At 41.1% G+C, this 18,682-nt stretch overlaps 1 protein-coding gene across 2 annotated transcripts in view; it reads left to right on the forward strand.

The window, feature by feature from the left end:
* atp1a3a (ATPase Na+/K+ transporting subunit alpha 3a) overlaps positions 1-15,166 on the forward strand; it is a 45,891-nt gene extending 30,725 nt beyond the window's left edge. For both annotated transcript variants that reach the window (XM_066673665.1, XM_066673664.1), the window contains exons 9-21: positions 2,725-2,923; positions 3,421-3,665; positions 4,002-4,194; positions 4,607-4,919; positions 5,948-6,098; positions 7,380-7,548; positions 7,663-7,817; positions 8,055-8,178; positions 10,461-10,606; positions 11,108-11,238; positions 11,965-12,066; positions 13,192-13,283; positions 13,814-15,166. In XM_066673665.1, the coding sequence (XP_066529762.1) occupies positions 2,725-2,923; positions 3,421-3,665; positions 4,002-4,194; positions 4,607-4,919; positions 5,948-6,098; positions 7,380-7,548; positions 7,663-7,817; positions 8,055-8,178; positions 10,461-10,606; positions 11,108-11,238; positions 11,965-12,066; positions 13,192-13,283; positions 13,814-13,842 (2,049 nt within the window). In that variant the 3' untranslated portion in view covers positions 13,843-15,166. The remainder of the gene's footprint in view (positions 1-2,724; positions 2,924-3,420; positions 3,666-4,001; positions 4,195-4,606; positions 4,920-5,947; positions 6,099-7,379; positions 7,549-7,662; positions 7,818-8,054; positions 8,179-10,460; positions 10,607-11,107; positions 11,239-11,964; positions 12,067-13,191; positions 13,284-13,813) is intronic.
* The last annotated feature ends 3,516 nt before the right edge of the window (positions 15,167-18,682 follow it).

The raw sequence follows: 18,682 nt of genomic DNA on the forward strand, positions 1-18,682 counted from the left end.
AACTCCACACTGCACCAGTAAGACCATGTGCATCCAATGGTTCAAACACTGTGTCCTGAAGGCGGTGCCGTGTATCAGGACGACAATGCACCAATACACACAGCGAGACTGGTGAAAGATTGGTTTGATGAACATGAAAGTGAAGTTGAACATCTCCCATGGCCTGCACAGTCACCAGATCTAAATATTATTGAGCCACTTTGGGGTGTTTTGGAGGAGCGAGTCAGGAAACGTTTTCCTCCACCAGCATCACGTAGAGACCTGGCCACTATCCTGCAAGAAGAATGGCTTCAAATCCCTCTGACCACTGTGCAGGACTTGTGTATGTCATTCCCAAGACCAACTGACGCTGTATCGGCCGCAAAAGGAGGCCCTACATCGTACTAATACATTACTGTGGTCTAAAACCAGGTGTTTCACTTTCATTGTCCAACCCTTGTATATTACTGTTATGTATTCATTTTTAGTACTATTTATTTATGTCTGTTTCCGGTGTAGAACTATGTCAAGCCCTGATGACACGGCATGATTTTATCATCATATATTTGAAACACCTTGCGTTCAAATGAGAAAAAGAGAGAAATTAGTGTGAAATAAAGTGAAGGCTGTGCTAAGTCAAAGTTTTCTTGATTACAACCAGCGTATCTTTGCTCTTAATACTATGTTATCACAATTCTGCACAGAGGTACTCGTTAAATGCTTGTGGACTTTTTAGTATCGGAAAGGGTCACAGGTACATGCACTTACAAAGTAATTACTTTCAGATCATATAGATAAATAATGCTGTAAAATGAGAGTTGATCCAAAAAACAGTGGCTTATTAACACCTTAAGATTTTGTTTTTGTCTTATTGTTCCTGTCCAATTAAAAAAATGTATCTCCATTTTTGTGGATTTTTAGTTTCCTACATCATTTGAACAGTGCCCCTGTCCTTCACATTGTGTAAACATTTCATGACGAATGGACGAATACATCATCATCTTCTTCTTCTCCACTCCTCCATTTCAGGGTCGCGGTGTGGACGAATACAAATGCTCCAAAATAAAAATCATTTTACATTGACCTTCACCTAAAGTTAAGAAGGATTTCCTTGTCCTGTAAAGTTGCTATTTTGGAAGATACATGGTTTTCGTTGGACAGCGACATTGTGCTTATCCAGTTTTAGTGCTATATAACTACAGGGGGTCCTCGACTTATGACGTTGATCCGTTCCTACGTCGCGTCGTAAACCGATTTTCGGTGTAAGTCGGAACATACGTACATACTGTGCGTAAATAACATACTGTAAGCACTGATCCTATCCTAACACCTATCCTCCTCGGTCCCGAGCCGCGTCACCGTGTATTCTTCCGGAGCGCACACCACACACGAAGTTCACGTTACGACGTTTATGACGCAAAACCACTTAAGTCGAAACAAGGCTTTATACAGTAAATGGGAGATGTGTCGTAACCACGAAACATCGTAACTCAGGACTGACGTAACCCGAGGACCTCCTGTATGAACTTTTTTGCTGTTCTAACTGTAGTACCTCCAAAATGGCGTGTTGGTGACATCACATGCAGGAACCACACACAAGTGACAGACGAATACACACATACTGTAGTACACATGGAGTATACTGGACTCATCCTTTGGCTATGATTCTCCCTACTACCTACCTACGACTTTATCTTTTCTATTAATTTGTGAAAATAATCTGGAGGTTTGTGAATCACAGGCACATTATTAAGTCTGATTTTATTTGGCCGTACAGGTACAGGCTGAACTGGTAGATTAGAAATCAAAATACATATTAGACAAGGTAACAAAACAATGTAAAATTCACCAATTTATTTTATTTTTACTCACTTTGGTTTGATTTAACATTTTGAATAACGTATGCTATAACATAACAAATCTAAACGTTGATAAAACTGTGCTCCTGTAGACTACTCTTTTAGTACATCTTGTTGTTCTTTGAATTTTCAGAGGTAGCGTATGTGATCCTTTGGTGTTAGTGGTGATCTGTGCTATCGTTGTGTCTGTCAGTGACAGCTTGTGTCAGTGTTGTGTGATTCTCTTTTACTGTATCCCTTCTATCTAATCCTGTTTCTGTGACTCTTTGTGACTGTGACTCTATCGCTCTCTTTGTGTGTGTGTGTGTGTGTTCCTCTCTTGTCCTCTTTTTCAGACTCTCACTGTTGAAGGCCAGTGTGAAAAGCTGAAAAAGTATTACCATGTGTTATACTTAGTTTGCTTGCGCTGGCTGATGGATATAACTTAAGAAATATCTGACACTCTTGCAGTCAATAGCTTGTGCTGTGCTTGGCTGTGCCGGGCTAGCCTGTGCCCACTGAGTGCGCTACATTGCTAGGAAATGCTTTATCTACCTGTGCTACACCTGTGCTTAGCTCTCTAGGGCCTTCTTTCTGAAATGTTTTGCAAGTGCACTGCACTGAACTCCAATACACTTTGCCACTAAAATTAGTGGAGTTTCACTAACACCAGCTCTCTTCTGTTTCTCTCTCTTTATTTTTCTATATTTTCTTTAATGTCCTATTTTCTCTACTACCTCTTCAACTATGGCCCTTTTCTCGCTGTCTCTCTCACAAACCTTTTCTCTTGTACTCTGCTATTCTTCCTATATTCCTTCTCCTTCCCACTGTCTGAACTGCCCACTCTTGCATTGGCTCTTTTTTTTTTTTTTGTTGCTCTTTTTCGTTCTTTCATTCTCTTTCTCAGGTGTGTCTGACCCTAACAGCTAAGCGCATGGCTCGTAAGAACTGTCTGGTAAAGAACCTCGAGGCTGTAGAGACTCTGGGTTCTACCTCCACCATCTGCTCAGACAAAACTGGCACTCTAACACAAAACCGCATGACCGTTGCCCACATGTGGTTTGACAATCAGATCCATGAGGCTGACACCACCGAGGACCAGTCTGGTGAGAGGATATCCTTGTTAGCATTCTGTTCTATTAGGGATCTGTTGCTTACCTGTCGCTGCTTCCATATCATATCATTAACTGTATAAATTAAATATTCTTAGAGCTTATAAAATATTACTTGATGACACTGGAGCCACAAATACCACATTCAGTATAAAAATGTTTTATTATCAGGCATTAAAGACTTTGGAATTTTTTGCAATGAATAAAAGATTTGTCAGTTTTATTTAAATGATAAAAGTACAACAAAAGTATAGCAATGTTTTTAGTAATTAACAATTGACAGTATTTTGTAAATATAAACAAATTTAGAATTGGATGCCTGTAACTCCAAAGAGTGTCTTATATCATAATTTACACTTTTTAATCATTGGGAACTGAAGATACAAATTGTAGAAATTTTGCAAGTGGAATCATTGCCCATTTTTGCTTGATACAAACTTTGATACAAACATTCGCAACTTTGCAAACTGGAAACTGTGTTGTTTTTTTAGGAACATCCTTTGATAAGACGTCGGTGACATGGGTATCTTTAGCCCGTGTAGCGGCACTCTGTAATAGAGCAGTGTTTAAAGCTGGGCAGGATACTTTGCCAATCCTTAAGAGAGATGTGGCTGGCGATGCCTCGGAGTCAGCCCTGCTAAAGTGTATTGAACTCTCCTGTGGCTCAGTCAAAGCCATGAGGGACAAGAACAAGAAAGTGGCTGAGATTCCATTCAACTCCACCAATAAGTACCAGGTCAGTTATTATTTAAGGCAGTGACGTCAGAAAAACTATAACAATTAGGTACTTTTTATGTGGCAGACTTTAAACTTGTGGTGAAGATGTTTGGTATTAATTTGGATCCCCACTTATTAATTTCCCAATTTCCTCTAAATACGTTACTCAAGAGCTACACTGAAGTTATTTTTATCATTTGCCGTGATTAGCCTCATCACATATTAGATCAATGTGTTTCTGAAAAGGAGAGAATTTCCATAATCAATAAAATGAAAAATGTTATAGATTTAGTTCTTTTAAGGGAAAATAATTCAGTTATTAAAAAAGAATCTTTTGTATGTAACATCCCTCCAGCTTTCTGTTCATGAGAATGAAGACCCCAACGATAACCGCTACCTGCTGGTAATGAAGGGAGCACCAGAGCGTATTCTGGACCGTTGCTCTACCATCATGGTTCAGGGCAAAGAGCAGCCAATGGATGAGGAGATGAAGGAGGCCTTTCAGAACGCTTACCTGGAACTGGGAGGACTGGGAGAGAGAGTGTTGGGTGAGTGAGAGTGTAGTAATGATACAAAACACAAGAAGACTTTAACCATTAAACCCAGAGTGATGGACTTTGTTTGAACATGTGTGATCTAGGAAGATCACTGGCAACTGAGTGAGAGAGACTCACATTAGTGTTGCTTCATGGAGCTTGTAATGTGGTCATAGAGAGACGTAATCATCTAATAGAGCAGGGATGTTGACTAACAGGCCCAAGGAGCTTGAGGAGTAGACGAGTTGTAATTGCCCCATGATTTATGATCAGGTCATGTTTTAGAACAGAATCTTTGCATTGAAATTGTCAAATAGATTTAAAACAATAGATGAGTCGAACGTTTCTGTGGAATTTACATCACTCTTTACATCTCTCTCTATCTCTCTCTCTCTCTCTCTCTCTCTCCATTTTGTTACTCCAGGTTTCTGCCATGTGTTTTTGCCTGAGGACCAGTACCCTAAAGGCTTCGCGTTTGATACAGATGATGTCAACTTCCAAACAGATAACCTCTGCTTTGTGGGGCTGATGTCCATGATTGACCCACCCCGGGCTGCGGTCCCTGATGCTGTGGGCAAATGCCGTTCAGCTGGCATCAAAGTCATCATGGTGACAGGTGACCATCCAATTACAGCCAAAGCCATTGCCAAAGGGGTGGGCATCATCTCTGAGGGAAACGAGACAGTGGAGGATATTGCTGCCCGTCTTAATATCCCTGTCAGCCAGGTTAACCCCAGGTACAGTCCCATTCATATGATGTGTATGTACACACACACACACACATGGTGTAGGCCTGTACCACTTAGGGTGTGTTCAGACTTGTATTCCTGTTCCCTTGGTCCATACCAAACAAGAAAATGATAAACTGTTACTGACCTTGTTTGAATTCACACGGACACATTTACAATCAACATGTGACTTTTATTTTGCCGTTTATTTGTCATTTAGAGTCATCAGCTGGGTTTATTACATTTATAGGGATTAGTGTGTGTTTACATGGAGGTATTTTTAATAACTGGAAACACAGCATGATGTGGTAAAATGCATCAGTCAAAACAGGGTCAGAAATTCTTTCGATTCACAAACCAAAGTCCACTTCAGGGAGAAAATGTTAGGCTTGTCCTCAGCGTATTGTTTGTTTCCAATGTTCCTTTGCTGCCCAATTATTGTTTAATCTTTGGACATCACGCCCTATGTTTGGTTCATTTAGCTGCCTTTGGTTTATATTGCATTCACACTTGACACGAACCACAACACAGTTTGTTTAGAAATATGCAGTGACCTCTGAGGTGTCCAGTCTTGCTGTAGACTGAGATTTCTTTAATCTTTCCATTGTGTTATGTCTGCTATATATTGAAAAGCCTAAATTCTTGCATTGACAATTTCTTTTTGAGTTGATTGAAAGTGGTCAGCCAAGCCCCAAAGCCTTTGGTAGATCTGTTTTAAAATATATATATATATTTACCTGTTTATTGATTTAAAATGGTGTAATTAGAATATTATATTTTGCCCGTCATAAATATTTTGAAGAGTACAACAGGCACCAATGTCTAGATTTGTTTATTTTTTCACAAAATACAATGATGTTGTTCATTAAAAAATTTATTTTTATTTTTCAATGAACATCATTTTTTTTTTTTTTTTTTTTTGTCAGTTAAAGTGTCAGTAGAATTATGAAACCAGAGACTTGTTTTACTTGCATTTTAAAAAGTTCAGTCTTTTCTGAAAATGGGTTTGTAACACTTTTTTTAATGTATGTCGTCAGGGATGCAAAAGCTTGTGTGATACACGGCACAGATCTAAAAGACATGACCCAAGAGCAGATGGATGATGTGCTAAAAAACCACACCGAGATTGTCTTTGCCCGGACATCACCACAACAGAAGCTGATAATTGTAGAGGGCTGTCAGAGACAGGTACGCACAAAAATCTCCAAAACATAATTGCAGGTCAAGAACGGTCAGAATGTCCACCGTAGAGCAGGTATTTGGTGGATGATCATTCTCAGTACAGCAGTAACACAGTGTGGTGTTGGCATCTTAGCATGTGTTGCACTGCTAGAGAGTAGCGCTGCTTCCTGGGCTGTGAATAAGTCCAGCATTTAAATATTTTAGCCAAAAGCATAATGTGATCACTATTTTAGGATTAAACCATGACCAGCACAAACTGTGGACCATGGTGTGGAAAGTGAGTGGACACTCTTAATTAGCGCAACACAAATTTACATGCCACCATCATGTCTGTGTCACCACACTGGTGAGAATGGTCCCACAAGTCCACTCATCAAATGGTTCAAGCTCTGTGAAGGTCCTTGGGGCTTCTGATCATTTATTGAACAGGAAGAAACAGGGATAACACTTGCAGAACAAACATGGAGTAGAGTCTGCTAGTGCTACGTGCACCTAAAGGATAACTGGATATGGACAATGTGTGTAGAAACAAAGAGGTAGTTTTATGGTAGTCTTATGAGATGGTGTTTTTTCCCATAAACATCACCAATTGAAAGTATTATCAAGGGAGGTCTGGCAGACGAGCAACATCCGCTGCTTTCCAAAAAATATCCTCTTAACCCTCTCAGCCAAGGTTTACAGCAGGTTTATTCACAGCATGGAATTCCAGAAAACTGTTTAAACCAAATCACAACAAACACACCCATGTTTCTGGTGTTAAACTCACCCACTTCATAAACTAGTTTTGTTTTTACTTTCATTTTTATCGTTTGATAGAATACCACTGTTGTCACCTGGCATTCAAAATCAGTCAAATACACTGCAATAAGCCTAAACAATCCTATGCCAATGGTTCCAGTGGTAATATTGTCAATTAACAATTAAGATCATTGGGGTTTGGTTAGCATCTGTATAACGCTAGTCATATATCGTTGCTGTCCATTAAAAAAAACGTGTCTCCATTTTTGTAAATTTTTTTTTATTTACTGCATCTTTTGAACCCAGCAGCTGTCCTTCACATTGTATGTGGATTGGACCAATAGAAATGCTCCAAATCTTTTTACGGTGACTTCCATTTAAATGTTTTTTCCTTCTCCTCTAAAGTTGCTATATTGGAAATACATGTTTTTCATCGGACAGCAATGATATGGATTTTGGGTTAAACACATTGTTCATTATAAACATATAAATGGATCCCCATCTTGGTTTAAACACGATGTTAAGACAAAGTGCCCTGTCATTGTTCAGGGGGCCATTGTGGCTGTGACTGGCGATGGCGTAAATGATTCTCCCGCTCTGAAGAAGGCTGACATTGGTGTTGCCATGGGAATCTCTGGTTCCGATGTTTCCAAGCAGGCAGCGGACATGATTTTGCTAGATGACAACTTTGCTTCTATCGTCACTGGAGTGGAAGAAGGTGAGAGAATAATGATGATCTGAGATGAACAGAGAAATAATAAAGCAGTTTGAATGAATGGTTGAGCTGTATAGTGCATGCTTGTGAATGTATGTGTGTGTTTTGTTTGTGTAGGGCGCCTGATCTTTGATAACCTCAAGAAATCTATTGCCTACACTCTGACAAGCAACATCCCTGAAATCACTCCATTCCTGTTCTTCATCTTGGTTAATATTCCTCTTCCTCTTGGGACAATTACCATTCTCTGCATCGACTTGGGCACTGACATGGTGAGACGCACAACACACACACAACTGAAATGCAGTGCGTAACAGAGTAGAGGCAGAGCATTTAGCGATTAGATTAACCTTACAGCCGCATGCATTGAGAAGAATTATTACATAAAAGAGCCACACATAGAATTTGAAACGCAATCCTGTGTACACGTAACTATAATTTCTCCTGAATTATAAACACAAAGCTATTTACCTTGCACACACTCACCAGTCACTCTTTCTGTGTCCCAGGTGCCTGCTATCTCTCTGGCTTATGAAGCAGCAGAGAGTGACATCATGAAGCGGCAGCCTCGTAATCCTCTGAGAGACAAACTGGTCAACGAACGTCTTATCAGTATTGCCTACGGACAGATTGGTCAGTACACAGCTAAAACAGCCACATTAAGGTCGATTTGTCCTAATCTAATAATACATTCTTCATTGAAAAGGTTAAGCCAAGGATTCCCCGTACACTTCACTGCACATTTTAGTGATTTGTCTCACCTAGCACACCTGATTCAACAATACAAGGGGTCCTCGACTTACGACGCTGATCCGTTCCTAAGTCGCGTCATAAACCGATGTTCAGTGTAAGTCGGAACAAACGTACATACTGTACGTAAATAACATACTGTAAGCACTGATCCTATCCTAACACCTATCCTCCTCGGTCCCGAGCCACGTAACCGCGTATTCTTCCGCCGCGCACACCACACACGAAGTTCACGTTACGACGTTTACGACGCAAAACCACTTAAGTCAAAACAAGGCTTTATACAGTAAATGGGAGATGTGTTGTAACCACGAAACTTCGTAACCCGAGTACCTCCTGTAATTATAGTGGATTGGTGCCCTGACCAGGGTATGTTCCTGCTTTGTGTCCAGTGGTTCCAGGCAGGCTCTGCAAAGTTATAAGAGATGCAGGCATGGAGGCAGGGCCCGAGTGCAGGCTGGTCTTGTTTACAGAGTCTACAGAGTCCTTTTTGCACTATGTTCAATTTTGCACAACTGCATTTTGTCTTGTACCTGTACAGAGCAATGACAATGAAGTTGAATGTTTATATCTTATCTATCTATGGGCTCTCCAAAGAGTACAGGCGAATAGACAAAAATGAGTTTATTATTTCAGGTGATACACATTCAAGCAGCCATCATTTGGAATGGCAGTTTTATATGAAAAAACGTGTATTGAGAAATGATCTCTTCTCCCTTTTATTTTTTCAGATGATTATTAAACTTTTTAATAAATTTGTGAAATGAAACCGGATTAAGAATTCTCACAAATTTTTCATTGTCTGATATTTGTAGCTGCTGCTTTTGTAGAAGTGGGAATTAAAATGGATACACTGTTTTTTTTATTATAGCACGTTATTGCACAGTGCATGTTGCATGTAAAATGTATGTTTTGAATGACTTGACTTTACTGTGAGTGATTTGACAAATGTGTTTGTAAGGTTTTCCTTCACAGATTTTGTCTCTGGAAAAGGATAATAGATATTTTGTGAATTATTATCTTTTTATTATCTTATGATCCTGTTGTTTAGTCAGCGTATTCTCTAGCTTGTATATTAAAACTGAATCAGGAATTTCATCGCTTTGTAAATATTTATAACTGTTATAAAACATGGGTGGCATTGTGGCACAGTCACACAGCTCCAGGGACCTGGAAGTCCCGCTCTGGGTGACTGTCTGTGAGGAGTGTGGTGTGTTCTCCCTGTGTCTGCGTGGTTTTCCTCCAGGTGACTGTCTGTGAGGAGTGTGGTGTGTTCTCCCTTTGTCTGCGTGGGTTTCCTCCGGGTGACGGTCTGTGAGGAGTGTGGTGTGTTCTCTCTGTGTCTGCGTGGGTTTCCTCTGGGTGACTGTCTGTGAGGAGTGTGGTGTGTTCTCCCTGTGTCTGCGTGGGTTTCCTCCGGGTGACTGTCTGTGAGGAGTGTGGTGTGTTCTCCCTGTGTCTGCGTGGGTTTCCTCCGGGTGACTGTCTGTGAGGAGTGTGCTGTGTTCTCCCTGTGTCTGCGTGGGTTTCCTCCGGGTGACTGTCTGTGAGGAGTGTGGTGTGTTCTCCCTGTGTCTGCGTGGGTTTTCTCCGGGTGACTGTCTGTGAGGAGTGTGGTGTGTTCTCTGTGTCTGTGTGGTGTGTTCTCCCTGTGTCTGCGTGGGTTTCCTCCGGGTGACTGTCTGTGAGGAGTGTGGTGTGTTCTCCCTGTGTCCGCGTGGGTTTCCTCCGGGTGACTGTCTGTGAGAAGTGTGGTGTGTTCTCCCTGTGTCTGCGTGGGTTTCCTCCGGGTGACTGTCTGTGAGGATTGTGGTGTGTTCTCCCTGTGTCTGCGTGGGTTTCCTCCGGGTGACTGTCTGTGAGGAGTGTGGTGTGTTCTCTCTGTGTCTGCGTGGGTTTCCTCCGGGTGACCGTCTGTGAGGAGTGTGGTGTGTTCTCCTTGTGTCTGCGTGGGTTTCCTCCGGGTGACTGTCTGTGAGGAGTGTGGTGTGTTCTCTCTGTGTCTGCGTGGGTTTCCTCCGGGTGACTGTCTGTGAGGAGTGTGGTGTGTTCTCTCTGTGTCTGCGTGGGTTTCCTCCGGGTGACTGTCTGTGAGGAGTTGGTGTGTTCTCCCTGTGTCTGCGTGGGTTTCCTCAAGCATTCAGAATTGTCTCTGTTTTTTTTAGGCATGATTCAGGCCCTGGGAGGTTTCTTTGCCTACTTTGTGATCATGGCTGAGAACGGGTTTCTGCCCTCAGTACTGGTGGGCATCCGGCTGAATTGGGACGACCGCTCAAACAATGATCTAGAGGACAGCTACGGCCAGCAGTGGGTGAGTAATGAAACATAGTGCTCTTTCTGCATAAAAGAAACCATATAACGGTTACACTTTTAAATTTCCTACATTCAGATGAGCAACAAATATTAAAATGTAAGTTCATCATCTGTCTAAACACTTAAAAAGCTATCTGTGGCAGTTAGGGTGATTTTGCTGGATAAATGTTACTGAATAATCTGAAAACAACAGAATTAATGATGCATGATATCAGAAAAACATCTGCAGATAATTGGAATAAAAACTATCTGTATCAGACAAAGGTTTAATATTTTGATTTGATTATGTAATTATTGTGTTCTTAAAAGTATAAAATTGAGATGATTCTGGGGGAATGGTGCTAAGATACATGCATTTTATTCATTTAACAACATTAGAAATACTACTGAAGGAATAAATATAAAAAATACCTAAATTAGTTTACATATGAACATGTGTAATGTCTGATTTTTACCTCTCTCTTAAAAAAACTGTTTATCATACTTCTTTCTTTCTCAGACATATGAGCAGAGGAAGATTGTGGAGTTCACGTGTCACACGGCCTTCTTTGTAAGCATCGTGGTGGTGCAGTGGGCCGACGTCATCATTTGCAAGACCAGACGCAACTCCGTGTTCCAGCAGGGAATGAAGTTAGTGCCATCTCTTCTCATTCCTTTTGCCCCTCTCAATCTCTCACACTCTTCCTCTGTCTTGCTCACGTTCCCTGTTCCTGTTCTCGGTATCCCCATCCGTTTCGTCTGCAGCTTTTTTTAATCCTTTTAGGGGACAAATGAAACATTTCAGCATGCTCCAGATTATGATATGAGAGTAGAAACAGAGTAGAAATCCTCTTCTTACAGTTGACATTGATTCTTAAATGAATATGTGAATGTGTTTATGGGTGAAGGAATGAGGACATTGAAGGCGTAATATTAATTGACCCAGCTAGACTTCAGTATCTTAATATTTTAAATCACATCACTGTGTGTTTGCCCTATGGGGAGTGAGAGTTCAATTCCCAGCAATGCCTTAGTCATCCAAGGCCAGGAGTCCAATAGAGCATTACCCAAGCTCCCTTCTCTCTTCCCACCAATGCTAGCCAATGTGTTAATCTCACATAACAGAATCAGATGTTTATTGTTCTCTTCCAAGTGTGTTGAATTATCTTGTGACATTGTACTAACAGCAGTTTGAAAGGATCAATAGTGTGGCTTTATGTCTCAGAGAAAGGTTCTAACGTCACTGTGTGATTGTAGAGGTCTTAGCTAACAGATGGAAAAGGTAGTGACTTAAATGGGGAAAATCTCCAGAATGTTATAAAATAAGTCCTAATAAAGTCCTTAACTCTCTGTATCTATCTCTTTCTCTTTCTGCAGGAATAAGATTCTGATCTTTGGACTGTTTGAGGAAACAGCGCTAGCTGCCTTCCTCTCATACTGCCCAGGCATGGATGTGGCTCTCAGGATGTACCCACTCAAGTAAGCAATTCAAGCATTACATAAGGAGTTGATTAACACAGCTAAAACTATACAAACACTCATTCGAATTAGTGGGTTTAGCTACTTCATCCACATGTCATGCTAACAAGGGCATTAAATGCATGTGATGCTAACACACATGCATTAAACTGTCACACAGTCACTCTAGATAATCACTGGTAGTAGCTTGAGCTGCTAGGGTTAAGTGTTGATATTTTGAGGTGGCAGCAGCTTTATATCTGTGAAATGGTAGGTACACAAGCTCAAACAGGACTGCAGAGTGCCAAACGTGTGGAATTATCTGTACCGTCATCCCTTTTTTGTTGTGCGACATGTCTTAGTGAAAAATTATATTAGGTAGGCCTTGTGGAGCATTTTAGCTTGGGGGTGGGAAGAGAAACATAATATTATTGCTTAAAGTAACACTGTATATTTTTTGTATCTTATTTATGTACCCGAAACATTCATTCATTGTCTGTGACCGCTTATCCAGTTCAGGGTCACATTGAGTCAGGAGCCTACCCCCGAATCATGGAGCACAAGGCAGGAACACACACTGGAGGGGGCGCCAGTCCTTCACAGGGCAACGCACACACTCACACACACCTAAGGACACTTTTGAGTCGCCAATCCACCTACCAACGTGTGTTTTTGGACTGTGGGAGGACACAGGGAGAACACACCCCTCTCCTCACAGACAGTCACCCGGAGGAAACCCACGCAGACACAAGGAGAACACACCACACTCCTCACAGACAGTCACCCGGAGGAAACCCACACAGACACAGGGAGAACACACCACACTCCTCCAGATTCCAAAAACACACTCCATGGTGTGTTCCTGCCTTGCGCCCAGTGATTCCAGGTAGGCTCCGCACTGACCGTGACCCTGAATTGGATACGCAGTTACTGACAATGAAGGAATATTACTGTAATGTTATATGAACGCATACTTTTGCCTGATGATTTCTGGATGTTTCTACCTTGTATTGGCACTACAAAACACAGCTGCCCTCTAGTGGTCAAGATAGAAATAGGAAATGGTGTCAGGGTGTTTTGAAGGTGGTGAGTTATTTGATTCTCTGCTGAACACATTTATGTACTTTCTCAATGTCTCTCTTTCAGGCCCAGCTGGTGGTTCTGTGCATTCCCATACAGTTTCCTAATCTTTGTTTATGATGAGATTCGAAAACTCATCCTGCGCCGCAACCCAGGAGGTATGAGAACACACACACACACACGTGCACACACACACACACACACTCCAGACATTACCCAGAGGAGCTGTAAGTGTGAACGCAAATGTCCGGAACAGTTGTACATTACCCAGATTTTATCCTGTGAGTTGGCATGAATCATAAAGACTGCCTCTTTCTACACATCATGCAAAAATAACATTGTGATTGGTCCTTCTGGGTGTCAGTCAAATTTTTTTCACTGCAGTGGTAGGCAGTTATTGACCATGTTTAAGCGGTGAAAGGTACCAGACTCTCCCTAGAGAGTGTAGCAGAGCGAGACTACCCCATACCTAAATAACGTGGACCATTTCCAGCTGTGAGAGAAGGAAAATCTCTGTCTGTACACTACATCTCTGGAATATGTCTGGACCCGATTTTCCTTTTGCAGAGCTCATGTGAAAACAGCTATACACACACACACACACACACACTCTCTCACTCATACACAGTGATGCAGAATTAAATGATGAATTAACCATTGTTTCCCTTTTATTTTTCTGTCTCTCCAGGTTGGGTGGAAAAAGAAACCTACTATTAAATTATCAATTCATGCTTTACTTCATTCTGCCCCCATTCCCTGCACTTCCCCTTCCTACCACTATCTCTCCATTCCTTTCTGTCCCTCCTTCCCCTCAGGGCCATAACTCATGCTACATTCCTCCATCCAAATAAACAAACACACAAAACAAATGCCAAAAGAATGAGAAGACCAACGACAGAGGAGAGGGCTCCACTCTCCTGTCTCCCTCATATTTTTCGATGCGATCCTGACTTGTAACTCACACTATGACATACATATGCCTCACTCACTCACACAGTTAAGAAAAGCACCACAATGTGCTGTTTCTCAGATTTAATCACATTTACGTAATGCTCCACAGAGATGTGCTGGTGTGCTTCGCATCAGTGACACTTTGTGTTTTTGTTTTCTTTTTCTGACCTGAAGAATTCAGCTCGGTCCGTCAGTGTCTTTCTTGTGTTCTTTTTTGTTCAGTACACTGCCAATGTTGTGAAGAACACAGATGAAGCTGTAGCTGGCAGCTGCACTTCAATTCAATTGCGACCAACTGTGACACCAAGTGTCCTGTGCACACACTGCCACTTCATTTCTCCCATCGGAACTATTACCAGCCACTTGCTGTTCTATAGTTTCACTCATTTTTCTCTGTCTTACTGCTACAGTTCCACAACTCAACGGTCAAAACCCTCTCTCGCCATCTAGAGGCGAATAAAAGGATCAACATACACTCATCTCTGGTCCATTTCTCTTCGTTACCCTTTACTCCTTCCTCTTTCTCATCTTATTCCTGCGACTGTGTTTTTAAAGACGGCTAGAGGTTTTTTGTTTGTTTTTTCTTTTTTCAGAAAAGGATTGTAAAAATGTTGTTTTACTTTTTTATGTTTGGTGTGGGACTGAGAGCTACTTATTTTGATTTTATTGAATTTTTTTTCTCACATGACAAAGCACACTGCCACTGTCACTCTCTCTCTCTCTCTCTCTCTCTCTCTCTCTCTCTCTCGTGCACGCTCTCACTCCTTCCTTCCCTCTCTTTCTCCTGCACTTTCCTGTCCCTCCCTCCCCTTTCTGTCCGTTTGTCTGTCTGTCTGTTTGTGGATGCCGTGAACAAACCCTCTTCCCCAGTCCTGCTCCTCTCACTTTTCTCCTCCCTCTCCCGTGTTCAGAAAAAAAGAACATACGATCTTTCTGTGTCCTAGGAAAAAGAGATTTCTCTCCAGTTTCATTATTTAAATAAGTGAGGAAAATAGGAAAAAAAAACTGAATAAGGTGGCGTACCTAATGTGCGAAACAGCAGTAAGAAAATGAAATAAAAAAGAAGGATCTCTCTTTTTCAGTTTGGTGTCAATTTTGTTTCTGGGTGTGGTTTATTAAATAATTCGTCTTGGCTGTTATTATTCATAATAATTCATTCATCAGCTCAATGGTGTTTTATTAATTCTTTCATTTCTCTGTAAACACTTATCACTTCATCTTATTTTGGGTCACTGTGGGTCCAGAGACGATCTGAGATTATTGGCTGCAAGGCAGGAACACACCCTGCAGGGGGCGCCAATCCATCACAGGACATCACACATTCGCTCAAAACACACACACGTACCTGTGGACATTTTAGGAGCTAGTCTACCTGTGTTTTTTGACTGTGGAAAGAAACCAGAGCACCTGGAGGAAACCCATTTAGACACAGGGAGAACACACCAAACATTTCAGTCAGTGACTTTAGGCAGGGCTTGGACCTCCAACCCCAGAATCCCCTAAGTTCTGTTAAAATGACACTATTAGTAGCGCAGCGCTGTTGAATGTTTTAGTTAAAGCCTTTAACACTGATGTAGACGTCATGAAGGGCCACTTTTTTATTTAGGGGCTTTAAGCATCATGTACAATTATATAGTCTTATATTATTAAATGCTGCAGGGTATTAGGCCCTCTTATATTGTTTAAAGCACAAATGGGTTTTGCTGACTTGTTAGGGTAGAGTTCAGTGATTGTTCCATCCATTATCTGTAACCCTTATCCAGTTCAGCGTCGCGGTGGGTCCAGAACCTACATGGAATCATTGGCAAGGCTGGAATACAACCTGGAGGGGGTGCCAGTCCTTCACAGGGCAACACGCACACTCTCACACACACACACATTCAAACCACCTATCAACTTGTGTTTTTGGATTGTGGGAGGAAACCGGAGCACCCGAATGAAACCCACGCAGACACAGGGAGAACACACCACACTCCTCACAGACAGTCACCGGGAGGAAACCCACGCAGACACAGAGAGAACACACCACTCTCCTCACAGACAGTCACCCGGAGGAAACCCACGCAGACACAGGGAGAACACACCACACTCCTCACAGACAGTCACCCGGAGGAAACCCACGCAGACACAGGGAGAACACACCACACTCCTCACAGACAGTCACCTGGAGGAAACCCACGCAGACACAGAGAGAACACATCACACTCCTCACAGACAGTCACCCGAATGAAACCCACGCAGACACAGAGAGAACACATCACACTCCTCACAGACCTATACAGCTATGTGTATGCTGCAGAACAGTTGGAAACAGGTGACAGTTGATTCAGTTTTGCACACTTTTACATTTCTTCCAAGCAACTTCAAGATGAATGACTCCAAAGGCTTTTACACCAGTGACGTCTGTAGAGGATCTAATAAGTGGTAAACTTTGGTTATTTTAAAACAAACTGCAAGCATTTAACACTTAATAAAATATTGTTTTAAATAAAAAAATAATAATAATTTAAAAAACCTACATTTTACTGATGGAGAAAGTTGGTCAAAAGACAGAAATAAATGTTTTGTCTCTACGTTTTTCATAAATGTATATTTAAATCAAGCTCATGAATCTATAACTTAATGTTAAGTTGTATTTATATAGCATAATTTACAGTTAATGAGATGGAGATTCATAATCATTTTTAATCTGAATATTATTAATAAAACAACAATAATAATAATAATACAAATGATGGGGACTAATTATACATTGAATGTGACGTGGAAATAACTGCAAACTTCATTTAAATTCACCTCCAGCACCCAAAATATTTATTACCAAAATTATTTTTAATGCCATAAAAACAAGAATTTGTCATTTGTTCATTCTCCTAAAACTTTAGAACAGAGCAACTCAATTGGATTTATTTACCAAATTTTGCATTTTGATTGGGGCTTTCCTTATGATTTAGCTTTTTTGGCCACGGAGGCTATCATTGAGATACTGAAATACATGTGAGCCCTGTAGGTACCCCAACTTCCGGCCACTTTAATTACAATATTGGAAATCTTAGCTTACTGTAAATAAATAGAAGGACTTTACTCACTCAAATCAACATTTTCCAGGAATCAAATATGTGTAGATTAATGTCCAAGACTTGCTTGACTTTGAAAGAAAATGTTTTTAGATTAAAGCGCTTTTGTTTAAGTAGGTGCCAATACTGCTAAGATTATTAGCGCCCCCTAACTTCGGCCACCTCCCCTGCTTGTGACAGTCAAACGAGACCGTTACCACCACATTCAGTGGTTCTGAGAGGTTTGTCCTGTGTTGGTATCCGTACTCTACATGTAAGGATTAAAATGGCGGTAGATTTTCCCCTCAGAGAAAAGGAAGCTAGCCGGTAAGCTAACTTTTACACTGAGGGAAATATCTGTCGCGAAATGGAAATGTGTTGTGTTCTACATGCAGTTTTGCACACAAAGAATTACAACACTGTTAGAGACACTTAAATATAGTTTAGATGTGTGATTTCTTGCAAGATTGATGTTTAAATGTCCTACTAAGGCTTGAATTTACGTTTTATTGTTTTACCCAATGCGACTGGCGAAGAGAGAGAGAGAGCGGAACTGCACCATATACAGCAGTGGCCGGAATAGGGGGAAAGACTGATATATGACACTTTTTTTAATATGTGATGTTCATGAATTTAATAAAAAAAAATTAATACTTTTATTTCCTCCCCGTTAGCTAGTTCTCCAGTGTGTTTTTGAGGTGGGTAAGTCCTCGGGTTTGTAACGTTTTTGTAACTGACAGAGTTGCTCGCTCTGACTCTGAGAGTTAGCGCCGAGAGACGGGAAGCGGTTGGATGTGGGCGAGACCTCCGAATGTTGACCATGGAAATAACCTCAAAAAAGGGGGTAACAAACACTGTTATTTGAATACCATTTTTACTGTTTTTTGTGCCTGTATTATATTCGCATTATAAGAACTCATGAGGCCCGTTAGATAGTTTGTGTGGAAGGAACCTTTATTTTGAAAGTTGGTTTACCGTTCGCTGCTTGTTCGTGTTGTTTTCAAGTCATAAGCATTAAATATACGATGAACCACCAGTCACTGAAAAGCCATCACTCAAATGGGGAATGCTACGGACCATGTAAAGACATGATGACGTTGTTCTCTTCCTGGAACAAGTGGAACTGTTTATAAACTCAGGAGACTGCTGTGGAAGCAAATCTGTCTCATCAGACTTTGAAATATTACCACCTTTAAATCTGTAGCATATTCCACAGATTCTGTCAAATCACACGCTCTGTTCACAGGGCCATTACTAAAAAAATCCACAGTAAAATATCTTCATCTTCAGGACATCAATAGTCTGTTATATTGTGTCTTTAGTGAGACTTTCAGATTTTTGAGACACTTTGAAAATAAAGAGCTAATTTCCGCGGAAGGAGGCTAAACGTGTAGTTTTTCCACGGTGTGGAAGTTGTGTTCGTATGTCGTCATCTAGCGGCGATAGAATGCAACTACTGCACCATTTAAGGTGAAAGAGAAAATCCTCATGAATCGATTGCTCATCCTTGGTGACCCGGATGTGTATCTGAGTTTTTTGTAACTCGTATT

This window comes from Hoplias malabaricus, chromosome 6 (genome assembly GCF_029633855.1).
Source record: "Hoplias malabaricus isolate fHopMal1 chromosome 6, fHopMal1.hap1, whole genome shotgun sequence".
NCBI lineage: Eukaryota > Metazoa > Chordata > Actinopteri > Characiformes > Erythrinidae > Hoplias > Hoplias malabaricus.